General features: G+C 42.4%; 1 protein-coding gene and 4 non-coding genes across 5 annotated transcripts; all 5 read right to left on the bottom strand.

Moving 5' to 3' along the window:
- Positions 1-598: 598 nt before the first annotated feature.
- On the bottom strand, positions 599-25,807 carry NOP58 (NOP58 ribonucleoprotein). Its single transcript, XM_005144643.3, has 15 exons — positions 25,763-25,807; positions 22,390-22,466; positions 20,659-20,711; positions 18,672-18,796; positions 17,525-17,661; positions 16,279-16,343; positions 14,884-15,018; positions 14,208-14,353; positions 13,129-13,255; positions 12,312-12,475; positions 11,463-11,597; positions 10,167-10,228; positions 7,500-7,633; positions 1,690-1,811; positions 599-947 (listed from the first exon to the last, which is right to left on the bottom strand). The coding sequence occupies exons 1-15, from the start codon at positions 25,805-25,807 to the stop codon at positions 888-890; spliced, it is 1,587 nt and encodes a 528-aa protein (XP_005144700.1). The 3' UTR covers positions 599-887.
- On the bottom strand, positions 12,880-12,965 carry LOC115945770 (small nucleolar RNA SNORD11). Its single transcript, XR_004080012.1, has one exon. It is a non-coding gene; the product is annotated as a small nucleolar RNA SNORD11 (small nucleolar RNA).
- On the bottom strand, positions 14,023-14,106 carry LOC115945766 (small nucleolar RNA SNORD11B). The gene has a single exon (XR_004080008.1). It is a non-coding gene; the product is annotated as a small nucleolar RNA SNORD11B (small nucleolar RNA).
- LOC115945769 (small nucleolar RNA SNORD70) lies at positions 15,623-15,710 on the bottom strand. Its single transcript, XR_004080011.1, has one exon. It is a non-coding gene; the product is annotated as a small nucleolar RNA SNORD70 (small nucleolar RNA).
- Positions 20,302-20,388, bottom strand: LOC115945768 (small nucleolar RNA SNORD70). The gene has a single exon (XR_004080010.1). It is a non-coding gene; the product is annotated as a small nucleolar RNA SNORD70 (small nucleolar RNA).
- Positions 25,808-26,846: the final 1,039 nt, after the last annotated feature.

The following is a 26,846-nucleotide window of genomic DNA, read 5'->3' as shown; positions in this document are numbered from 1 at the left end:
CTTTTCCACAATTAAGCTTGGAGCACTTTAGCATCTTGATTGTATGATGCTACTTCAGTGCACATGTATCCCCTACAGAGAATGGCAGAAGTGGCAAATGCAATAAGTAAACAGAGTTGGCTTCTCATCTTCATTATTAGATAATTAAGGAAGTCATTTTGCCCTGGGCATTTTTAACTATTTTTTAATCAAGTGAAGGAAGTTGCCACTATCACCACAGAAGGAATTTGGCAGCCAACTGATGTTAGTTCTAAACATGGATCCGAATCTTGTCAGTCAGCACAGAAAAACCAAATTCTGTTTGAAAAACGATTATAAAAGCCTTTCTTGGGAGACCTACAATGCAGACTCAGTAATGCAGCTCAGCTGTTCAGTGCATGTTTGATGCACTGGTATTTGCAGGTGATGCAGAGATATTTGTACCAATTGTATGCAGAACTTTAGAATATTCCAAGCTTTGAATTCTTCAGAGAATTCTAAAGACAACAGAACATTTTCAACCTTAGGATTTTTCTTTGCTTAATATTAATTTAAAACAATAAATCTTAGAAATACTCCTGACAATGGTTAGAAAACCAACAAACAAGACAAAGGCATAAAATCTCCATAAAAAATGTTTTTATTCCTTATCAGCGGAGACTGCATATGAAAACAGGATCTACTGTGAGCTTTTCAACAAAGGAAACCGCAAAATAAAACCAGCCATCCTCCTAAGTAGCAGAGACACCAGGGTATCCTGTTCCAGGGCAGAAGATGGCTATCCACCCTATCTCACTGCCCTCTTGCAACACAGCAAAGTTAAGTTTTCAGCAAGAGGCTAAAGAAACTGTCACAAAATGCTACTCTGAATCAGCTGTCCAAGGGCCAATGTTCCTCCCTGTCCCTCATCAGTCTTCATGAACCTCATCTTTCATTTTCTTCTTTTTCTTCTTCTTCTTCTCTGTATTCTGCAAACAAACAAATGTTGCTATGAATAAAGCATAACGGAAAAGCAAAGCAACACATGTAGCTAGGCAACAGAGTTCACACTCAAAGCATCACAGTAGCTGCCATACTCAGCAAAGCATGACCCAAGAGATGTCCCCTTTCCTCTATTGCTACATGCACTTGATGTTTACAGCACAGTGGGGCCAGTGGTCAAGTGCAGCTGTGCTCTCTGCTACACTGCTGGCAACTCAGCACTGCAGCCACGCAGCATAGCTGTGCTAAACAATGGGGAGAAAATTAAACCCCATGTTAAGAACAGGATTTCAAAACTGAGCAACAAGTTTGGCATGGCCCCATCCACTCTGCTGGTGCTAGAAGCCATCAAATTATGCTTTATGAATTCATCAAGTACAGCCTCTGCTCCCTGCAAGTCCTAAACAGTAGACAGATGCCTGTGGATCAGCACCAGGGAACACCCTCCTAAGGAGAAAAGTGTAGAAACAGAGCAGACTAAAGCTGGGGGCGAGCAAAGGAAAGGAGGAGAAACATGGAGGCATTAGTCACGAACTTCCCAGACCTTATTTCGTAATGCAAATCTTCCGGACGTTACAACGATGGGGATCATGAAATAGATGCTAGATTAAAACTGTCCTTGCATACCATGGGTTGTACAGATAAAAAGATTGCTCCCCCCTCACTCCGTATGTTTTGGAGATAATCCATTCCCATAAGGCATCAGGTAGCTATGCAATTCTGCCTTACCTCAACCGTGGGGCTGGTGGGGTGCTCCTCATTCAGTACCTCCTCCTCTTCAGCTTGCTTCTCCTTATCCTTTTTCTTTTTCTTCTTTTTGACAGGTTCACCATCTTCTACTGTTCTCTCTTCTGTCCCACAGAAGGAAGAAAAATTAAAGGCAGGCTGTCAGTTATTAAGAGTGGTAAAAGGCAAAATGTGAGAGGATGTAGTGATGATAGTAAGAAGGCAAAATACTGAATACACACTGCCCCATCTTTACATCTCTATACAACTGCTTTCCCTCCTTTTTGCTCTTTCCTGCATGACCACTCCCTACTAGAATCAAAACGAGTAACTACCTAAGACACAAGTGACAATGTTCAGACAGCATTATTCGCATCTTCTGGTACAAACACCACTCCTATATGCTGCTCTCAGAGTTTAAAACAAGCTTGCATGTTTTCATTTGTCTGTCAAATTACATTTAGTGCTCTACCTGAAAAGAGATTGTCCACAGTTTGGCAAGTACTTTCACCAGCATCACAAGAGCAGTGGAAGGACTCAAAAACCCATATTAGAAGTACGTTCAGCCAGCAGTAGCTTGTTCACAACTTACTTCCCTATCTTGATGCTGGAAATAGGCTAAGAAGCAAGGGCATTTTTCTTTACTGTTTAGACTGGCAAACACAAAGATCTCTTAATGCTGAGCAAACATAAAGCATTTAATGCAAAAGCAGAAACTCTTTCCTGTCCTGGAAGACAGGAATTGAATTATTTATATAAGCCGGGAGGAACATTAACCTAAGGAAAGATTTACTAATGCACTCTTATATTTCATGACTATCCGTCTCCAGCTGGGCTATCTAATTACAGTGCTAAAGGCACTATGACTTACCACTCATTTTCTAGAATACACACCACAGTCTTAGGAATCTCTAGGTAAAGAAACCAAGCAGAAATGATTACCAAGCTGACAGCCTGTGCAGTAGCCAGGCTGTTACTGGAGCATAACCAAGTTAAAGTTATTTGCACAGCTGAGTCAGTGCTGGATACCAAGTTTCTCACTGTGTAGTACTCATGAGAGAGTTCATGACACAGCAACCAGTGTCCTTCAGTAGCTACAAAACCAAGATGCTGTGCTTGCGGTGTGTACTCCAGAGGTAATTTTCTCACTGTACTCCCCCCCAAAAACTGAATCAAGTTGATTCTGAAGCACACTCACTCACCACTTACAAAAAGAACACAAACAAAGCCAGTGCAGTTATACAAACCCCAGAACACACAACCTCCTAACATCTTGATTGTACTTTATCACAAGTTGAGTTCCTCGAGGCAGCAGGAGGATTATATGAGTCAAAAAAATGCACTTCAATCTTTGCCTCTAACATAAGCTTCAGACAAAAAAACCTGGCTTCAGGATAAAAAATTTCTAGACATGTCTACAGGAAAACACAGCCAGCTAACACAGGCAGTTTTCTGACATTAAAAAACCATGCCAGAAGCAAAACAGCAAAGGATTTGACATAAAGGAACTGGCAAATATAATTCTAAGTGGATTCTGCCATACACATCATTCACAGTGTGCAAGCAAAGGCATTCAAAACGCCTGTAGAAGAAAGTATCCTCCCCTCCCTATGTATGACACAGGGAAATAAAAAGTAGCTGAAAAATAAGTATAAACTACATTAAAGCCATAAGATACCACAGGAGCATATTGTGCTATGGGATACATTTTCACTCAGCTGGATGGGTAAGATGTGAGTTTTCAAGCAAAGTGCTGGGTGGTAACCTTGGAAAAATAACTTCTTGTTATAACTCTACATGTCATCAAGTCTGCCACACCAGGCAGTGGAACCTGTCACAATTTACAACGGCAGATGATGCGCTGTGCAGTCACTCATAGGCACTGTCACTTCTCACAGCCAGTAGCAGATGCCTTCGTGCAGATTTCAGTTGCTGCTTTCCAGCAAAGCTCATCACAAGGCTTCAGGTATTTGTACCTAGGCAGAATGAGGATAAAGGCTCCAGGGGTGCTGGTCTTTTCCCCCTGGGTGCAACACTTCTAAGTCACTCAAGCCCAGTGGGGTTTCTTTGTGATACACAGCAGCTGACAAGAAAGACAACAGCTCTTACTATCATGCACTGAGGCACAGAAAGCAGCACCAAGATAAGCAGTTTGAGTGACAGCCCTATGCAGTGCTGGAGATCACCAGTGGGTTCCATGCACCCATTTTCTACCAGTTTTCTGTAAGGTTTTCCACACTAGCCTCATGTACCCTCCCCTCCTCTGGATGAGGCTCTGCATGCACAGAATCAACTCACACTGCTTATCAATAAAGATGCCACCTCATGATGCTGCTGTCATTTAAGGCTTTGTGTCTTGCAGGGTTCACTCTATTCATTTAAGACGACATTTCTCTTTTCAAGAGAGACCTACCCAAGTGACTAGCCACTGCTATATCCTGATGCTTAAATGCAAGCTGAATGCTTCACTGGGGGCACTGGCTAGCCCTTTTGGTGGCATGCATTGTCTCACCACATTCAGCTTCAAAGACTGTAGTCCCCAAAATACCTGTCCTGTTCTCTTCCCCCACCATCAAAACAGGTTTTAACAGACAGCTCCTTAAGTGGATTATAACTTGTTTCAGGCACTATCTTTCCACCGTTTCTTTTTAGGTGTAAAAAGCTAAAGTGATTAAAAGTCATGTCTTAACCATTTTCCTACCCAAGGTACTGCTATGCATGCACCCCAAACTGGGAATAAAGAGAATGTTACACATACCCTACAGTAACATCTCCATTTGAGGCTAGCACAATTCAAAACATTGTCCCCCTTTACAACAAATACTAAAGCAACATTTTGACAAATCACTTTTCAGTGGCAGCTTCCCAGCTTACTCCTGTCCCTTACCTTCCTCTTGTAATACAAAAGGGATCAAAATTGATCTGGCTAAAGAATTCCTTTTTTTTCCCCCTTCTTTCTGGACTGCTTTTCCACAACCCCCATTTATCACGCAGCTGCAAAAACTGCATGGGGTAGGAGAGAGCAGAGACTTCTTTCACAACACTATGCCTGGATGTGAAATCTCTGACCAGTGAAAAGCTTAATAGAGCACTGCACCAAAAAGTATAGAGCCAAGAACACCAGAAATTAAAGGCAAGTGACATGCAACATAAATCTTAATGCTGGGACTTCCTCTGCACTCTTCTGTGTATTATGGAACCTCCTGAACCACTCAAACTTTTCAGACCACCACCACACCTCCTCCAGCACACAGTGCAGTCATACAAACCATCCTAGTAAAGAGCAAGGCCATGGCCTCTATAGCAGGTGAAATCCATGCACTTTGCTGGGTGGTAAGAATTAAGGACAGTGCTATTTTAAAGGGTACAGTAGGACAGGCTGAAGGGATTAGTTCTGCATACAGGTGACAGGAGGTAACTAAGGTCTCTGAAAACACTTCTTCCATAGTCTGAAGCAACTGGCACAGTTCTAATGCCCAAGTATCCAAATAAAAGGATCCAGTTGATACGAACAGAGTCTACTGCTCAAGTAATTTTTGGTACCTCAAAGATAACCTACTAAGCTCCACCCAACCCCTACACTAGGAGGTATCAGTGCTCAATAACACAAGAGAAGCAAGCACAACGTGGTTAAAAACCAGATCTATAAACAGAAATATCCTCCTCACTCTGTAAGAGATAGGATAGTGACAGCAGTGTGTGCTTGCAGCCCAGAAAGCCAATCGTATCCTGGGCTGCATCAAAAGGAGTGTGACCAGCAGGTCGAAGGAGGTGATCCTGCCCCTCTACTCTGCTCTCATGAGACCTCACTTGGAGTATTGTGTGCAGTTCTGGTGTCCTCAACATAAAAAGGACATGGAACTGTTGGAACAAGTCCAGAGGAGGGCCACGAGGATGATCAGGGGACTGGAGCACCTCCCATATGAAGACAGGCTGAGAAAGTTGGGGCTGTTCAGCCTGGAGAGGAGAAGACTGCATGGAGACCTCATAGCAGCCTTCCAGTATCTGAAGGGGGCCTATGGGGAAGCTGGGGAGGGACTATTCATTAGGGACTGCAGTGACAGGACAAGGGGTAATGGGTTGAAACTTAAACAGCAGAGGTTTAGACTGGATGTAAGGAAGAAATTCTTTACTGTTAGGGTGGTGAGGTACTGGAATGGGTTGCCCAGGGAGGTTGTGAATGCTCCATCCCTGTCAGTGTTCAAGACCAGGTTGGATGAAGCCTTGGGTGATATGGTTTAGTGTGAGGTGTCCTTGCCCATGGCAGGGGGGTTGGAACTAGATGATCTTAAGGTCCTTTCCAACCAAACTATTTTATGATTCTATGATAGTGATCAGTGTAATATTTCATCTGTGAGGAGCTCATACCCATTAGATGTCAACACACTTGCTTTGATAATGCAATGGAAGCCCAAAGGGACAATTCTTAAACTATACTAAGGGAAATTAGTTCAAAAGATTATCAAAAGCAGTGGCTTTGAGAACACTCACCTTCTCCAAAAAGCAAAACAGGCAAAGTTCAAGCATCCAAAGTACTCACATTTCCTCATCTCATTATGACAAGTACAAGAGAACAAACTGGGGAACAGATCTCAGCTTTATAGCACAAAGGATTTTCCCTCCAGCTTATTAATTCTCAGCTAAATTTAGCTGACGATGGAGAAGCTACAAGTTGCTCCATCATGTATACAGACACCATGAAACCAGTATTTGGAAAGATCACACCTCAGCATCAGCTGAGCATGAAGAGGTACATATCAGCATAACTACACTTTGATATAGGTTAGATATAAGGAGGAAGTTCTTTACTGTGAGGGTGGTGAGGCACTGGAATGTTTTGCCCAAGGAAGTTGTGAATGCTCCATCCCTGGTGGTGTTCAAGGCCAGGTTGGACAGAGCATTGGGTGATATGGTTTAGTGTGAGGTGTCCCTGCCCATGGCAGGGGGGTTGGAACTGGATGATCTTAAGGTCCTTTCCAACCCTAACTATTCTATGATACTCTAGAACACAGCAGCACAAAGAAGGGCAGAAAAGGGAGACTCCAACAACACCCTAACTGCTGCAGACACAGGTAGTTGGGACTAGCTCACCCCCAGATCTGGCTCAGGGTCTCACAGAAGTCATCTCCCACCTCCCCCAAGTTACACACTGTGTACTGCACTATCACAGGAAGTATTAGGTCAGCCATTTAGAGGAGCTGAGTGCACTCTGGAGAAAAGGGAGAGAATGTTTCTTAAAATGAGACATAGTATAAAACAAGATTATTATCAGTCAGAATCTCTCTCCACATGGTAACTTACCACAGAAAGAAGGAACAACTGTGGCCACAGTTCAGTTTTAGCTCTCCAGAGAATAACAATTGTTCATGTGCTGTGTAAATCCAGACTGAAATTTCCAAGTGTCATTTCACATCCAATTCTGACATTCAATGTTTGTATGTTGAAACATGCCAGAAAACATTTCTATACAGAATAAACCAGTATTCTTTAAAGAAAATTGGCCAGTTCTGTTTGCACAGAGAAGTATGTGGGTTTTTTTAATTAAAGATTCTGAGGCCCACTAAACATGAACCTGCTGAGCAACAAGTTCTGCAAGAATGAGTTTTGTTTTCAAATGTTCTTATATGCTTACGCTGTTTAAAAACAGATATTTTAAGTCAAATGACTGCAGTACGGTATCAGTCCACAAAGGATTACCATTTTCTTTTTGACATACTCATACTTAAGAAGAATAACCAGGCTGGCTGTAAATGTTATGCCCCACTGCACGATACACACAGCAACACACCAACAGTACAGATGCAGGAACTAACCTTTCGTATCTGGTTTGAACTTCTTGGCTTTCACAGCAACCTCTGTGTCTTGTTCTTCTACCTCCTGAATTTTGCGTTTCTTTGAAACAGCAGGAAGTGTAGAGTCACCAGATGGGTCAAATACTTTTATTTCACTGTATGAGAAAACAGGTTAGTTTAAGTAACAAAAAGAAGAGCTAGACCCCAGGTAAGACCCTGCAGTTGAACATAAACTTCCCAACACAACTTCCTGAGAATACTACCAAATCAATCTTGCTCAGCTAACAAAAAGAATCTACAGGTAGTGAGGCCATTTCTCCAATACATCAATGGTTCATCAGTAATCATTACTAGAGGAGGTACCCCATGAAGTGCAACTGAGCCGAAAAGAAGATACTTGTTAGGTAAGAGCTCGGTTCTGGTTTGTACCTGTTCAAGGTTCTACAGAGCACTTATATTTCCCAGCGGATTGATCTCTGCTGCTGCAAGCCTTTCTAACACAGCTGTATGGTCACAAGCACGTAGGTCCCCCCACAATTTTTTAAGTCCATATAAGCATACTCTAAGGGTAATATGCATACAGGATTAGAAATAGCTTTTCTTTTGCATTTTCTGCTCTGAATCTCCACCATTACATTCACAGGGCACAACACCCAAGGCAGGATGATGCTATGGCTCCTCTCTGTATCACTTCTATCACTGATTTTATAGGATATTCAAATACCTAATCTGTGTCTGAAACTGCCTCTTCTCCAATACTGCATGCTCCTTTGTTCAGTCCCAACTCTTCTAGCGGATGCAAAGAACCAGCCACCCTGAAAGCCAGTGCTCTTTAGCTGGCCCTTTTCAGGGACAACTATGCCCCTATCGAACAGCTATGAAACACTTTTTTTTCCATTCAGAACAGAATTCCTACTGAAGGAAAAATTAGTTTTAAATCAGTAAGCCTGAACTATTCCCTCCTTAGCCACATACTGAGCATCTAAACTTCTCTGAAGTATGAATCTGAAGTAGCTGCTTTGCACAGGTTACAAAAGCAACTGAGGCTAGTGACTAGACTGGGAAGCATGTAGTGATGCTAGCTGACAGTACCATCAGTTCATCCCTTAAGCATCAGAAACTATTCTTATGGGTATTAACACTGCACATGGCTTTCCAGATAATGATTACACAGCTTTTTGCAAACAGCCTCTGCTTCAGTTTAAGCCAAGCAAGAGCCTACTGGCTTCCTTATCATTGTCAAAATACTGCTAATAAAGAATCGAATAAATGAAAACCCAGTGAATAAATATGCCAAAGATGGGTAAAATGCACTTTCTCAGATGTTTTCTGGAAAGCATACTGAAATGCTTCACTTAAAGCTCATTCCTAAAAACTACCTGGCAATTAACTTCTGAAATACTACTTTCAGTAGCTAACTTATACAGGATCCATAGTTCCAAACAAGACTAAGACATTCTTGCCAATCTCCTTAAAACACAAGTTTAGCTTTCAAACAATCTCCATAAAGCAGCAGCACTGCCATTTTTGTACTACAAGCACAATTTGACAGGGACTAAGTTAGCTTTCCTTTCAGACAGCCAGACTAAGCCAAACAGCCAGGAATTATCTTCAGTCTCCCTCCCAAGCCTAGACACGTTTGCAGGGCACTTCTAACACTAGAAACATGTCCTGGCAGGAATTCATGACTCCTCATTTCAAGAGGTCAAACCCCAGCATGTATGTTGTCTCCTTAACACCCTCCTCCCTAAGCTACTGCCTCTTTACACGCCCTGATGCTTCACTTATACTCTTCAAAAGCTGCTCCAGAAATCACAGCCATCATCCCCTCAAAATGCCTAGCATATGGAAACTGAAGTTACAGCTGGGCATGAGAAAGATGTTTGGGGACTGCTGATGGGTGCAACAGTGCTATTTTTTCAGAGCTAGCACCTAGTTCTGAAACTGGCCCTGGTTTTGGCAAGCACTTGCCCTCTTTACACCAAAGCTTCAGCAAAATAAGCAGGACAAGCTATGCAAGAAGCCCCAAATCAAATTAAGCAAAAAACCCAGATGCCACCGCTCAGACTAGTACTACCCTGTTCAAATCCTTAGATGTTCAGCTGTTCCAGTTGCAATTTAGTGTCACTTCGGGCACCAGAAACTGCTTTAACAGTGTCCAGAGTACAGACCCTATCTATTGCTCAAGATACTTATTACAGACAAGACCTAAATAAGAAGATGAAGCTTCACTCAAAATAAATGTTTCACTATTTTTCTTTTTAAGAGTAAGATGACTCAGTAGGTCTCTAGGACAGCTTCCATGTCAACAAATAATTCAAACTCTGATTTTCTCAAACTGAATTTATCCAGACTTGCATTAAATAAAGCTTCTGCATATTAACTCCCCAAACTATTCAGCTGTTTGGGCTGATGCTAACAGCATCTAAACATACTTGCTATCTGATGATGTCAGTAATTTACTATTAGAAAATCAGAACTGCTTCTCCAGTTCAATGGCTTTACCACAACTGCAAAATGTGGGAAAACAGAAATTCCCATTAGCAATGGGACTTGCCATCAGTGTTTCAGAGCACAGAAAATGCTCTCTGGATCTTAAGTCAACACGGGCCACAACCTAAGAGCTTCTCAGAAATAAAAACATGGAGTTATTTTTACACAGCCAAGCTGAAAGGAAAAACTATTCACCTCTTGTTCTGATACTTGTCTGCCCTGGCCAAGGCTTTTCCAGTGCCACTTATTCTTCTTATCTACAAGAAAAATTTAGAAGTGAAAAACAAATTACTCATAATGAAAACAATTCCCAACACAAGTTCTACAGCTCTTGAAAGGAACTGAAAATACATAGACATATATTATTAGTCAGGCTCTTGTGTACCTGTATGAGTCTTATACCTGGGAGCAGAATAGAGACAGGGACGTAACTGTGGTGAGAAAGGCATGTGCCTTTCTAATACTGCTCCTCAAGAGCCCAATTCAAGTAAAGGGCATCTAGTACTGGATCAAACATACCACATGCACATGACCTACAACATCACATCTCTAAAAATCCCAAGATGAACTTGAATTCGTGCACACTTCATTTTTTTTAAAGGATAATTGCACATCAGGGCAGGTATCACCCTATGCCTGGCATAAAGCCAACCTTAAAACCACAATACAAGCCCCAAACTGGATTTGAATTAAACTTGTACTTTTCAGGTAATCAGTTTGTGTTTTGGTATTAACATGTCTCCCTGACTGTGTTTCGATAGGAAGTATCAGCTCCCATGAAATGTTCAAGGAGGAGCAGGCAGGTTTTTCTGGATTCCTCTGTTTTTTGTTCTAGTGATGCCAGTACTACAGCATTAGTATCAGATCTTCCAGCTTAGAAGGCTGAAGCCAAGCACTATTTACAAGATCACATGCACAAGGCTTGCCACCTAAAAGAGGAAAGTGAACCCTATGTTCTCCCAGCATGCTGTGTGAATGGCAAGAGGTGGAGCAGCAGGTGTGCAGCCAGGATATGCACTAGGTTATGGGAGGGCAATGCAGCAGCTTGCAGAATAACATCATGCCTTAATCTTAAGGAGCTCTGTCTGTAGCATCACCAGCATTCAAATTTTATGGAACCATGGTGGAAAATGTGAGGGGGGAGAAAACCCAAATGTGCTTTCTTCTAAGGGGAAGAGATATAAGATGTGAAGTAATAAAAGTATCTATAGAGATGTAGCAGAATGTAAAGGTATGATCTTACTCATATTGTTCAAAACCAAGATTTTTCTATATAATGTAAATAGGCATGTAAACGGGAAAAGCTGATATACAAATAAATGAATGCAGCTGGTATACAAACCCTACTGCTCCAGCCAAGGCTGGGAGAAGCTACAGCGTAAGAGTGACACTAGCTTACACAACTGAAAGGAAAAGACTCAGAAAGCAGCGCAGTGGGAAATTCGTACCATACAAGAATGTCAACATCATGCAACCCTCTGCTAGACTTACCCCTCTCTCTTCCAAAAGCCTCATCCTTGTCTCTACTTTTAGTCTATTCTCAGCTCCCATTTCAGCACTGGTATTCTCTCCCAAGGCATCATAACGAATAGTCAAGGCAGTCTTAGCTGCCAGCATTCGAGAAATCTGGAAAAGGCAAAAAGAACATTAAATGCTATGACTAAACATACGGCAATGATTCACTCTGATCTGGAAACCATACCCACAAACAAAAGAACAAAGTAACCATTTACTAGCAGTGTTTAGTCCAAAAAAACAATTAGTACATCATTCTTTCAAAACCGAAATGCTGTTAAAGTAACACCTTATTTTCTTGATAAATAGAGGGAAACATCTGAGACAGCAAGTTAGTTATACATATCCCACTTTACCCCAACCTTCAGGTTGAGGTGTAGGTTAGTTTGAGGTGTAATTTCCAGCTGGATAGCTTACTTCACAGTTCTAACACATATGCATCCACCTGCATCATAAAAGTCTTTATAAGCTTTAAAAAGAAGCCACAAAAGTTACTAGCTTTAATCCAACAGTCTGATTTTCAAGCGAGACTAAAGCCTGCAACAACTTAGCTTACTATTCTGTAGAAGAAAATAGTAATATACCCCTTGAGAAAGCCAGTGTTATGTCATAAATCTACAGAAATACATCTGTTATTACTCAGATGAATAATCCCATTCACTCTTTTGAACAGGAACGAATGACATCCAGAGATTTGTGGTATTTTCCACATAACCACGAAGCAACACAGTAAAGCAAGAGCCTCAGTTTGAAGTTCAAGCCATCTCATCAACAGATATCCATGCTCTGGAAAAAGCCAAGCTGATAAACAATTCTGCAACTGACCTTTCCTTTGTTTTTGATATTGGTTTGTCCCACTAGGGAAGCATGATAGATAAGGCCAAATTTAGGTGTGTCCCGTTTAGTCTTCAGTGCTCTGAAGAGTGCCTTCTCAGCACCCAGTAACTGAACTGTTGAAGCTGGATGTTTTGCCAGATTCAAAAGGGAACCTAGAAGGAGGCAACACAGCAATAGTAATTTGTCAGAAGAGCAGCTAGAGAAGCAGGACACTAGATTCCTGCAGAACTCAAAAGCAGGAAACTTAGAGCCATCTATTTCTATAAAAGCTGCTTCACATTAATTTCCTGAAGGACATGTAAGCCATTTCAGTCTTTCATGCTTTAACTAACTGCCTTGGTTTGATTACAGCAACAGGAAAGAGGGCTGACTCAATAAAACATATTCCACTGGAGTAGTGCCTGACAGTCTAGCAGCAAGAACATATCAGAGAACTGCAGCATAGATAACTGAAATAAGGCTTCTACCTTGAGCTGGTCTGACTATAGAAGTCCAATGACAGTTTGTCAGCATTTTACCTCAGAAGTGCCTGGACTATCAGCAGAAGGCTCAGTAAGTGTCTCAGAAGAGGTAGTGACTTAAGTTGCCCTCATATTCCAGAAAGAATTCAGGCCAACTAAGAACTTCGTCATCACAGACTACTACCAAGCTCATGCTGGTATCCCCAGATTCCTCAAGAGCTTTCTTCCCCTCTTTACCATAAGATTGCATAATGCTTTTAGCTGACCAGCTCCCTGGTGAAAACCCCTAATGAAGTCATCTAAGCTTTATTTAATTTATTTATTAAGTGATCAGTGTAACCCACCTGCATGAGCAATGAGTCTTGCTCCAACCAGCTCACCCACCATCACGGTAAGATTAGGAGCAATGGCCATCATCCTGTTCTTCAGGTAGTCATATAGCTGTGTCCGATACTCAGAGATTTCAATCACCTGGCACAGACAGAGCTTGGTTACAGGAATCAGCATTAGCTGACCAGAAAATACCAATATAAATATATTGAAATGAGGAAGTGCTTGGAATTCCAACAGAGGAGATTATCAAAGTGCAAAGAGCCAACCAAGAGCCAGAGTTACAGAAAGCTTTATATAGCGCATACTCCCAGAGCAGGGTTTCATCCACAGAGTATACTGGATCTGTATTGCTTATTCTCTTATGCAACTTATTTTCTCAGCAAAGCTCCTGATAAAGGAGCTGACACCATGCCAAAGACAGTGAAGCAGAACAAAAATACTTAGTAAGGGCATTTTCTTTAAGACAAAACCCTGGAACACTCATTTTTCACATAAATCTTTGCCACCATTCTCTTGAAATGGGATAAATGCTCTTTACTGGTTTCATATAAATACAGACAATTAGAATGCACATCAAAAAAAGCAGCCTGGTCTAGACTAAGAACAGGAACTCCTAAGCCTGCCACTCCCTGGTAAAGTCACAAAGGGATCCGACTGGCACAACTGAAGTCAAAGGGAGTTTGCACAGAAAGCAGATGAAAGCAGGATAGGGCTCTTAATTCTTCTTGAAGCCTCAGTGCTCCACTTTTAACCCAGGGTTTATCACCTGGCTTCAAATGTGACAGATTAAAGAGAGGCTATACAGTACCATTATCTCAATGACTTAAAAGCACAATGATGACACAATTCCCCCCAAAAGCAAGACTGCCACTTTCAGAAGACTTTGTGCAGACATCAGCAATCTGAGATGGCTCAGATGAGGTAGTGACTGTGCACCCTCATGTCTGCACATCAGGAATGCAACAATGCAAGAATCATCACTGCCATCACAAGTGTGTTAACAATGCCCTGGGAAAATCTCTGCTTGGTAGAGGAGCCTCTGACCTGGCTGAAGTGGAGTTCCTATTGCTATTCACCCATTTGTACATACCTGATCACAGAGATGGATTATGTTGTTTATATCTTCTTCTGATACTTCTGTCCCCATGGAAATCTCAGCGGCAGCCTTCACATCCTCTTCAATCTCCTCTGGTAGGATGTCAGAAACATCAGAGGAGGCAAAATTGCTTCTGTCTCCTGTGGGGGACAGATGAAAGCATGTTTGTGCTGGGGGCGATATGAACTAGTAAGAAAAAAAGCACAAACAGATGAAGATAAAAGGCCAAAATAAAAACAGCGAGTCACGTCTGCCATCATCCTATTCCAAACTCCCAAAATACATGTCAGTGTTCTGACTTTATGTTTATACTAGATGAGAATGCTTGGAAATATTAAATTTGAAGCTGGAAAAAAAAAAAGCCCTTACTCTGTAACACTGCACTTCACCTTTTCGGTAGCTGCTTGCTGCAAAATCTTCAGTTACAAGTTTACAAAGGAACAATTCCAGGAAGCAAGCAGTCATTTACCACTACCCAAACCTATGCAATTCCTCCTAAAAAGCTCCCTTAAAACCATAGGCCTCTCCCTGGACTGCAAGTTTCATTATTAAAGAAATACAGGGTCATGACTAGCTGGATGAATGAGTTGCTGGTCTACAAATCAATGCCATCAATGCATTGCATACTAACATGCAACATTCTCCAGGTTCATGCCTCCTTATTACTCACCAACTTTCCGCACACATTTACAATACGTTAGGTTATCTGTGATGATTTTGCCCAGTTCAGGGAAGTGCCAACCATACCATTCCCTGCAGCGCATGATGTAGTTATTCAGTTCTTTGTCCAAGTCATCAAGAAGCGCTAAAAGAAAGAAGAATGTACTTTTTGTTCTAAAAAGGTCATCTGAAAATGGAAAACTCTCAAATCAACAAATTTAAATAGCATAAAGGAAGACAAGTTGAAGTATTTTATCCCATAAAGACTGCAGTACATGAGAAGTCTTTACTTTTCAGAGAACTGCATAATCCCAGGCACAATTATATAGAAATTTTAGAATTCCCACGACAGTGGACTGAATGTTTCATCACTGGGACTGCGTTGGGCAGACTCCTTTAACAGCTGCAAAGCACATTCCCCTGGAAGGGAATCAGACAGTTATTCTTCCTCTCATTCAGCCAAAGATATACAGACAACACTGATGTAGAACTTAACCATCTAATAAACTACCAAAAACATAAAAAATGCTTTAATGTTGAAAACCTGATATTGCATTCAATAACTTGATTTAAAAGATTGTATTAAGCCCTTTATTTGACTTTCTAATAAATATACCCAACACAAATCCAACCGGCTCACCATTTACCAGATACAACCAATTTGCAACGTAAGAGTCCAACACCCACAGCATATATTGCTACAGAGCCCTGAGGCTAACATATTTCCCACTAGCGCAATACCAGCATTCCCATCTGTTGTCTCAGTGGTAGTGACGGAGGAATTGAATTAAATCATTAATTTCAGCTTAACTATGTTCCATCATTGACTACAGTCTGGGAATTAGTGTTCCAAACAAGGACTCCTCACCACTGCTTCACAGCAAGCATGCCGATTACGATGTGGGTGTCTTCAAGGAAAGATGAGGAATGAGCTTTCTTAGCTGCATTTACAATTTCAGTCTGTTTCCCATTAAGAAAGTAAGGAGATGAAATGCAGCATTACACACTGTTTTACATACCTGACATAAGAGCCTATTTATACTTGTCCTCTACACAAGATACCACCAAAGTGAAGGGTCAGAAAATCCTGTCCTGTGGGGCCATTCTCTCCCAGCATTACTGAGGAGGGAGGCATGTTGGAAAGTGAAGCCTTCAGAGGACAAAACCAGCACCACCTGTGTTTCAGGTGATCTCTATGCTAAGAATAAGTGGTTGGCTGCTAGTTTACTGTATCACCCTAAAAATCTTCCTGCTTGTGGAAAACCATATTAATAAAACATATCAATATCCAGTTTACTGAAACATGCTAGAAGGAAACTGATAGCAATACTTTTCTGTAACCAATGTAAGAAGCCAGCTGTACGAAGCCAGATCCATTAATAATTTAAGCTCTAAATATACTTACAAATTGCCTGGATAATCATGGTATCTACTTTGTCTGGGCTGAATTTCAACTTGTATCGGGAAAGGCTGAGGAGACATAAATAAAGTTTCATCAGCATCCTGACATCCTGCTGCAGTATATGTCCCACCTGTTCCTATTTTACATTAACATAGCTGTTCATACATTCATTCATACAGCTCGGTTTTATGCCACTGACTGCTCCCAGCTGTGGCCAGAAATCACACTGACACAAGCTTCACAACAGCTCCAACATGCATATATGCACATAGCTCATGACCAGGGTGAACGAGAAAGTTAAGGCTCTGTACCATGTGCAGCAGGCTGAACATAAGTGCTGTGGCAAGAAACTGGCTGTTGGCTTCTTTCTGCACGGTTCCCCACAAAAAGTATTTGTCAACAGCACTTCCAGTTCTGCAACGGCTGGAGGCAATCCACAAAACTGTACCTACCCAGCACCAAATATCAAATACACTAATGTGAAGCAATAGAATAAACTTCTTGGAACAGATTCTCACTGTCTGAGAAAGCCCATTACCATCTGTTAAATGTACATTTAAAATTTCTCAGTATGCTACAGTAAAAGACATTTGATTTCAATGAGGATTTGCATCTTCAAAGTCCTTTTTCAATATTAATGTCCACCTTCTAAGCAAACACATACCTATTTTTGAGGAATTAGCTATAGCAAAGTAGTTCTATAACTTGTCAACGGCTCATGGACAAGACAAGCTCAGGACACAGTATGGATTAATGCTTATGAATGAATGCTTGGCCCCATGCTGGTCCAACAACTTTGTATGTAACTACTGCTCCACTAAACCAAAGCAGAGATAGCAAGGTGGGAAGACATACTCTGCCTTTAAAATTTACATTACGTATTAGATGGGTATTTATTCTGGCATAAATCAGCAAATCATGGTCTTCACCTTGTCTCTTGATGGCAATGGAGTTTTGAATGGCTCATCTGACTGCTACAGAACCACTTCAAATCAAATCCTAAAGTATGTAACATGCAAAGGAAAGCTAGCAACTCCAACTTAGGGTGAAAATGAAGCCTTTCCCTAAAGGGTGGGTGCAAAATGGAAAACCCTTCCTTTATAAAACAAGATTTCAGATACAAATGTCTCATGACTTAAGAGTATGAGACCATGTCACATACCTAGAGATACTTGAAGCAACACAGCGTAACCAAGGTCACAGGAGCAGGGCAGAAATGCAGTGAAACAGAGCTGTTCTAGAAACTCACCTGTGTGCCAGGCCGAGACACATAGCTGCCATCTCTCGAGAAGGGAGGCCTGTAATAAGTCCTTCAATCTGTGACCGAATTCCTCTCATCAGCTCTGTAACCATTGGGCTGTGTATACAACTTAAATTCAACTTGTCCTGCAGGATGGAAATCAATGGTCCAAAGTCAGGCACAACAGTGAAATTCCTCTAAAGCCCTTCTTCAAGAAGCCTTATCTCATTATACCTGATTTTCCCACTTCAGTAACAGTTTGCCATCTTTGATGCTCAAGGTAGCGACACCTCCAGTTTCCCACACAGTAACAATTCCAGTTTGAAGAAGAAATTTATAAACAATGTTCTATGTATACTGGAACTAAAGAGTCAACATATTGCAATTTACTAGAAACAGTTTGGCCACAGAGAGAAAATTCAGAGGTAGAGGACTGGGGGCTTTGGGTCTTTTTCAAACAATAAAACTAAATAATTAGTTCAGAGTCCTTGGTATTATTCACTTCAACATTAAATCCTCCTTATTTTGTGCCTACACCAATCTCCTAAGACACCGTAAGAAGGTTGTCAGAATAAAATTCACTGGAACGTGGTGCAGCCAGACATGAGGTGGGACCCTGGTATTTGACACATGGGAGACATTGGAGAAAGCAGTTCACCTCTACTGTACTTATTCCTTCCTGTGGCAGGCAAGGACTGAAGGATGTGCACAACTGCTTGTAGACCAAGGCAGAACAATGTGTACTCCCTCCCAGCAAGACAGTAAATCATCACCCCACTACTGCTGCTTCTGTTAAGTGATGAAGAAGGTATCTGCCTGGCTGGTTTTTCGTTTGGTTCTTCTCCCGACTCTTTTTCTGGATGGGATCCTCAGAGAAATTACTGTTTTAATCTGCTGGGTTTCTAACCAATATTTAAGAGAAATCAAGCAAACCTGAACGCCTCAGTGTACTTCTACTGTAGCATTCACTTGTGTACTCAAGATGATGTCTTCTCAGTATACATGCAGTACACATTTGATCATAAGAATTAGGTATCCTTCACAAACACAGCACTGGCAGCGTAACCTATTGCTAATAATTGCAAAATCTCTGGAACCTGACTGTAAGATTTCAGTAGCACAAGACTCAAGAAAGAATGGCAAAATCAGTTATCACCTTTATGACACCTCCAAGTTTGGCATCTGCTACAGCCAACTGTTCGTGGGCATCTTTTGCCACTATCTTCTTGAGAATTTTCTTCAAATTCTTGCTGAGCTTGCCTTCTACAAGAGCTGTGGATGCTGTATAAAACAAAAAGACCAAAGATGCAGTTTCTATTCCCTCCTAAAACCTGTCAAAATAGTACTCCTAACTTGGTATTTTTATTTTAACTGCCCACAGTAGCTCTAGTCTGAGCTGCAATACTGCTTCAGCATGCAATGGCTAAAATTGAAGAAAATTATATACTTGATCCTTTGGAGGCCCAAATCAAAAACCCTTCTCCTCATTGCCTCTCCTTTCTCCATGTGGTTTCAGTTCTATTTCTGTCAATTTTGTTTAAGGATCTCTACTAACAGTATGCCATATGCTTTAGATACATGTTCAACATTTTCAAAGGCAAGATTATATGGGAACATTTTATGTATCATTTAATTAACCAACCATTTTCCGGGTCCCTTAGTCAGCAACCACGATATCCTAAATTGAGGAATGGCTTATTTGCATCTGATGATGACAATAGCATACTATCTAAAGATGAACAAAGACTGATGCCAAACAGACTGGACAGTCAGTCGGCACTCACCCTTTTAACAGTGCATGTAGAGTGAAGAATTTTAAAAGGACCTTCTTCATTCTCAAGTATTAATAGATCTGTAAAAGCTTTACAATCCCACACAATGTATTTTAAGCAGGCATTAAACTCTCTTTGTGGGTCAGCTCTGTGCTTCACTGAACTTCTGTGATTGATGTAACATCTTCATCACAGACCAGATATTTTTTATTTCCAGAACCTTAATGAAATGTAAGGTTAAAATCAAAGTGCTGTGCCAAGTTCCCTTTCAATCCTTCTACAATGAAGGTAAGTTTCCACCTTTCAAGCTGGCCAGTAGCTCCTAACCCACTTAAGACAACCACATACACAGTCATCCCTTCAAAATAAATGTGACATAGGTACTCTGTATAATCTTTCCCATTTCACAGATAAGTAAACCTGAAGCAAAGTAGTAGCTTTTGTTGGGGGTTTTGTTCTTTTGGGTTTATTTCTATTTATTTATTGGAGGGAAGATATTTTTTTATTGTTGTTTGGGTGTGGGCTTGGTGGGGTTTTGTGGTAGTAGTTTCGTTGGCATTTCTTGGGTATGTGTGTGTTTGTTTTAAATCAGCTGAACTATATATGATCTGAATCCAAAACTATGCACAAGCAACATAATCTGAAATACATGCCAAGCCAAAGAAGGAATACAAAGCAGCTTTAATCTCAGTTGTTTCACTTGCATTTTATGTATGATGGTACAGTCATAAATGCTATCTGAAATTCTACTACTACTGTCATACAGCACATTCAGCAGTAAGTCACACCATTTCTGAATTATTAGCTAGAACTTTAATAATTTGTGTTCAAACTAGTCCACAGCATTAAGCATTTAATGGTTGAATTAGTAAAATTACTGAATATAAGGCTATTTTGTTTAAACTTCTGAATTTCTTTTAAGTATAACACAGGCATTTGTTTAGGCTCAAAAACACAGGCATAATATGTGTCCATGAAACAAGGGCAGTTGTAACAATATATGTACTCTGATATGCATCTGTTGTCTCAGTGGTAGTGACGAAATGTTGACTCAAATCAGTTATATTCATCTTCAACAAGAATCCATCATTGACAACAGGCTACACATATCAGTCAAAACCTTCTACGTGGTGCTTATTAGCAAGCTGCTTGGGAAATAAGCATGGTAAGACAAAATTAAGACTTCAATACATCTCTACTGTACCATAGACTGGATAGATGACCTTGTAAAACAACAAAACAGGTTGAGTGAAAAATCTAATTCAAAAACTAAGCAAAGAAACAGAGCAGAGACAGAGGTAAGTAATGAGTGAACTAATGCATGACAGGGATTATTTCTTTTTATTTTTAAGAATGGTGTTATTCACTTACCAGCAAGTGCTTCTGTTGTGTCCTGAAATTTTTCAAAGTGTTTCAGCTTCACTCTACAGAAGAAAAATCACACACAAGCATGTGAACAAGTGTACATAAACTAGATTCTAGAACCACTTTACTTCTGCCTCTGATATTATAGTTCTTCTCCCTAAGACTGCAAGAGAGCAGAGAACAATATCCCTATCCTCAAAAAGAAGGAAGAGCCCTAAACCTGCTGAAAAAGTTTGAGCCTGATGTGAGTTTTTTGCTGGGTCCCACTAATTTTATTTAGAAAAGAAAAAATAATTTTGATCTAATACTTCTAGGACCAACATAATCAGAAAACCCAGTCTTCTATCTGCTTTGTAGTTCACATTTGAAGACAGACATCAACCATTTACATTTCAACACTGCACCCTGATTAACTAGGTGTCACTGCTGACTGACTGATGATAGCATCTTCCCACTCATCTTCAAAAGGAAACCTTCTGCCTCTGTGAAATGCATAGCCTGCACAGCTCAGATTTAACATGCATCTTCAAAGACTTTAAAACTGAACCAATGAATCCTCAAATACTCCCCTATAATTAGATGTTAGAATACAAGTTCTGAGAGCTTAAAACAAGCAACAAAAATTCTTCCATATCCTAACTGCTGAACAGAGCCAAAAATGATACGGACAATGTTTTAACCACACTGTCAGATCTTTGTGCCCAGCTTCCCTCTCCCCCTCACATAGTCTGTGGGTTGATATGTAGAATTACAGTTAAGAAGCTATCTCAATCCAGTAAATTCCTTGTCAGGGACAGGATTTGACTAATCCAGTTTTGATTATCCACTGCTCTTTAGCAGTCAAGTATCTGCAAAAGAAGCAAGATCACAAATAAAGCTAAATGCTTGAGTTAAGCATTCACAGAGCCCAACAGAAGCTCCAGGCTTACACAGAGCCTTTTCAGAAAGGCAGGAGAAATTAATTACTTAGATCAGAGTAGAGATCCATTAAGAGCCACATCCTGTCTAGTGGCCAAGATGATGTTTCCAAGACAAGATTAACACCACTACAAACAGGTAGATGTGGGATATTCTGGCCTCTTCTCTACATACTGTTAGAGAACAGGATAAATCCAAATCAAAAGGCATAGCTTGTTCAAAGGTATCCATTATAACCAAAGCTGGTTATAAATCTTCCAGTAAAAACACCCTACAAAGACTTGGGAAGAATGCACAGTTGTCCCCAGCTTTAGGGCCATTCACTAGAGAGGCCAGCTTAGCCAGTGGACACTGCAATACCTGTGCAGTTATGCACTGATGCTAAGACTCAACAATGGCACAGGCACAGCACTAACTCCCAACTGTCAGTGATCCACATACTATTGGTTTCAAATGGATTAAGCTTCTTTTTAAGGATTTCCTGGGAGCACAAAACCCTGCTATCTCAGCCAGCTCCAGCATTACTTGGATGTCCTTGTCAAAGCATCCAGACCTCCTTAAAATGTTCAATTTTTTGCTTCAATGACACATGCTAACGACTTCTGCAGCTTAATTACACTGCAATGAAAAAGGGAATTATTTCTTTCACTTTGTTACTTCTTTTCTGTTTCTCTGAACATTATCACTGTTCACAGCTTTTAGGTTCAACAATACTGAAAAATAAAATCAATACTTTTTCCTGAACCTCAAACACACTTAACTACAGACACCCATGTCCTTCTGAAAGCCAGGCTGCTATTCCCACATAAAACTGCTCACATTTTGTTTGCTTTTTCAGGAGTTTCAAATTCTTTCCATAAGCTGTCAACTTCTTGAAGCTTTTTCTCATTCAGAACCTGTAGAAGAAAAAAAAAGTTCATATTTAAAGCAATTCTGCTCAGCCTTCAACCCTGCATTCTAGCAGAGAAGACCAGATTTACAGCGTATCAAACCACAGGTAGATAATACTGAACAAGTTGCCAAACTCTGTTTCAGTGATCTCTAGTTTAATTATTTTCTCACAGCAGCTTTATCCTACTAATATACACACAGTATTACAGTGTTTTTACTTTCAACTGAATTACAGAAGTTGCTCAATAACGGCTAGGTCCTTCTGAACCTGCACATTAAGACAAAACCCTCTCCTTGTTTATCAAAACCAGGCTTGCTTCACCTCCTCTAAAGGACTCATTCACAACCCCAGTGACCCAAAACCAATCCTGGGAAAACACAAACATGTCTGGGACACCTAATAAGAAAGAATGATCCCACAAGTTATTTTCATTAATCTGAGCTAGCCCAAGGAAGAAAGAGAACATCTCTATAAAGACTTCTCACCACAGTTTGCTCATCAACTGAGCCAAAAATTACCTAAGAAGCAGCAATGGCTTAATACCATTTCTGTTCCCAGGGGATCCCCCTCTGTTTTTAAACAGTGCAAGATCAACAACTACACCCCTAGAGCCCACATACACTTGAAAAAAACCCTGCAGATTGTACTGCAAATTCCTAGAAAAGTGCTCAGGGGGACAATACAGTTGAGATCTTAATAACATCGTGTTCTTTACACTCAAAACATTGTGGTTTTGTCCACACAATGCAAATGCAACTCAACTGCAATGTGACTCCCCACAGCGAAGATCTCATTCTTTGGACTGAGAGATTTTTGCTCCCTTGCAGATTTTTGAACTCCAGTCAAAGGAGGTTGTCCTTTTTAAACTCAATCAGTAGCTGAGCAAATAAACATTGTAACTCATTTCCCACAGGACTCTGAGACACACAAAAACCTTGGGGCAACTCTTCCTTTCCTCAGCCTGTTGATGCTTTCCTCCAAGTCATCTTTTCTAGCTCAAGGCTTACAGAATTTTCAGCCCCTATGAAAGAGGTATACACAGAAAAATAAAGACACAGAAGCTGCTAAATCAAGATTAGTATATAGGAATTCCACATCTATGGGTATTCTGTGTCCTGCAAGACTCATGGGAGAAATGTCTTCCAAGATCTAGAATTTAGCTAAACCCCATTTGCCCTTACTATTTATATTTAGACTGTTTGCTCCTTTGCTGAGAGCAGCACTTACAAGGGAATACCCAAGAGCTACAAAGCCTGCAGAGAACAACAGCTCTTGATCACAAAGGCACGGCTGAAAAGGGAAGCAGGTGACCATGACTGTCTCCCAAAATTCAGAAGCACAGATTCTTCCCAATCCTCATCTAAAAAACAACCAAAAACACAACCATCCCTCCCTGCCCCCAAAAGAACCAGCAGGGATAATCTGCAGAAATTGCTTTAAAAGATAAAAAAAAAAAAAACAAAAACCCGCAAAAACTAAATTCTGCAGAGACTATTTGGATACAGACTGAACATTAAACTGCAACAATGACATCAGTTTGCAGCTGAACACCTACTACGTCTAGGAAAGGAAAGCAATGTGACTGAGAGCCCTGCCCTGCAGATGTGCGCTGCAGCTTGCCACATCTGCCTTCAGCAGCCGCAAACAAGAGCACTGAAAAACAAAGTTTGTCTCGTCTCAAAACATACTTTAATAACAACTATTTCTGTTCTGTTCCAGCTGACAGCTTCCACCTCTCCCCCATTCCAGCCCAGACACCATTTGCAGTCAGTCCCGTCTTTCGGAGGGTGTAAGCGCTTAGAGCCAGCCTCTAACACCGCTCCTTGGTGGCTGGTGCCCCCTAGCCGCTCTGCGCACACATCACAGTCAGCCCCACGCCCCTGCCCGCGGCACCTGCAGTGGCGTGTGGCAGCGATGCTGCAGCCACAACGCTTCAGCTCTCTTCACGCCCCTCCTACCTTCGCTTTACGTCCACGCTGCTTTCAGAAAACAAAACGTGGGTTATTTTCAGCCCTGTCCTGGCTCCTCTAAAAGGTTAAATGGCCTTGGCTCACTGCAGCCTACTCAAGATGGGTTTTGCTCGTTGGTGTTTGGTTTATTGGTATTCAATAACTTGGAAGGTAGTGGAATATTAGCCAGTGTGAACATCCAGTGAACAAAATCAAGGAGACTGATGTATGTGTTAGTTCCTCAGGTATTGGGTAGGAAGAGGGGCCAGAACAAGACCTATCTGCTACTATAATCATTTATCTTCTCCCTGTGGCTTAGGTTTTGAAATCCCCTCTGTCTGAACTGCACAGCTGCACTCCAATGAGGAGACGTTTCAGGGCAGATGAAGTAAATATAGCGCTCTGCAGAGCAGCCAGGGAGTAGTTCTGCAGCAGGCTAGGGCAAAAAGAAACCAGACTTGCTCTCTCTGCACCTGCACTTGGGTTCACACAAGCTAAACCCAGGAAAAAAAAGCTAAGCTGATGGGGAGGAATACAAGTGTTATGATGAGACTATGAACAAGACAGTGGAACTGTGCAAGCATCAACACTCAAGCAAGAGAACAGGCCAGAGAGGGGCATGCCACTGCAGCCACTCGAGTTTAGACCTGCTCAAACCACCGTCAAAGTGCAGCCTTTGAGCCACCTCACCAGGAGGCCGTCAGAGCTCCATGAAGTGGTCCATTCCTGCCGGCTGCGCAAGGGAAGTCACACACACAGCATACCTGTACACACACTCTGCCAGCCGACGAGACCCGCTTTTGGAAACGTATTCAGGCCGAGATACCTCCACACCTTTTGGAAACGGGTCGCCTGTCTTCCACACGTCCCTTCCTGCATCCCATAGCTTCTGCTAGAACAGCCCCGCAGACACAGCTAGGCAGAGACAATGCTGCATCCATGCCCTAACCGGGATACCACCAGACTCACAAAGCGGCACGGGGGCACACCCTCCTATACCCAACCCACCCCTACGGGTGGAAGGCAATGAGGGCCGTAAGTGATGCTTGGCAGAACCACTGAGAGCAAGGGAGCAAACCCCTCCTTCTCTCCTTGCTCCCCACAGGCACCTTCAGGCTCTAGCACAGCCCTTCCCCACACCTCTCTCACAACGCGGCCTCCCTGCTCCTCCTCGGCCCCAGAAGCACCGCGCGCGGAAACTCCCTGAGGAGCGGCCGGGCGCTGGGGCAGTCCCCGCGGCAGCACTTCCCGCGGGAATACCGCACGTTCCCCTCCACACCTTCACTCCGACTTCACAGCTGCCCACCCCCCCCAGGCCGCGCACGGCACCCGGCCTGCCCTCCAGCCTCACCTTGAAGATGGCGTAGCCAGCAGCGGTCTCGAACAGCACCAACATAGCGGCGGCAGCTGGGCCCGGGGGCGGTGAGGGGGGAAGGGGGGGGCAGCGCAGCCACGTGCGCCCGCGGACGGGACCCCCGGTCAAGCGCGCGCGTGCGCCGGAAAGGGAAGTGAGCGCCAGCGGAAGTGAGGGATGGAAACGGAGGGGCCGCCTTGCCCGCGCGCTCTGACGAGCCACGTGGAGGGATGGGGCGGGGCTTGCGGTGCGGCCGGTGTGCTGTCGTTACCAGCCGGCCCGGGGCCTGTGCTGCGGCCGTTGAGTGTTGTTACTGGCCGCGTTGGTGAAGGTGCGAGTCTCCTGATGTAAAAAGCCTCCCTGTAAGCGTTCGGGAGGCCACCCGGTGTGCGCGGGCTCCGGGTTAGCCAGCCGCTGTGAGGTGCCAGCCCGGGAGCTGGGAATTGAGTGTACCTGCAGCAACTGTTCATCAGCTCCTACGTCCTCAACAGCAGCAGGCCTTGTCCGGCGCCTGTCGGGCATTGCCGGTTCAGTAGCCGCTGGCGCGGATAGCCGCTGGGGTAGAAAAGGGCCTGTGACCTACGGCTCGGGTGCCCATAGCGATAGTTTGGGTTTCCCGAGTTAACACTGTAGCAAGCTTGGGCCGGTGACCCTGAGCTGCACTTGATACACGGGTAACCAATGTACAGGAGGGTAATACAGAGAAATTGTACAAGGGAGTTAAAGGAATTCCTTTGCTTAAAAAAAAGTATTGTCTGTCCTAAGTACCTGCCATTGCCACCTTGCCAAGGCATTGATTACTGCTGGAGGGGAAGAAGCAGATGCTAGTTCTACTGACAAAAGCAGATGAAAGGTCCTGCTGATAAGCCTGGGAGAGGCAAGACTGGGCGACCAAGCCTTAAGACCATGACAAAAGCACAGATGTTTGGTCCTACTTATAAGCGGCAGGAGAAGCAAACTGGGCGCCGACTAAACCCTAAGGCCAGGTCTGAAGGTTAAAAGGTGTAAAGTTTAAGAAGAGGAAGACTCATTTACTTAATCTTGAAGACCCCTACCCAAAAGAGGAAGACTCATTTACTTC

Source organism: Melopsittacus undulatus, chromosome 8 (assembly GCF_012275295.1).
Source record: "Melopsittacus undulatus isolate bMelUnd1 chromosome 8, bMelUnd1.mat.Z, whole genome shotgun sequence".
Lineage (NCBI taxonomy): Eukaryota > Metazoa > Chordata > Aves > Psittaciformes > Psittaculidae > Melopsittacus > Melopsittacus undulatus.
The sequence above is the reverse complement of the archived record's forward strand: the minus strand, read 5'-3'. Positions and strand labels throughout refer to the sequence as shown.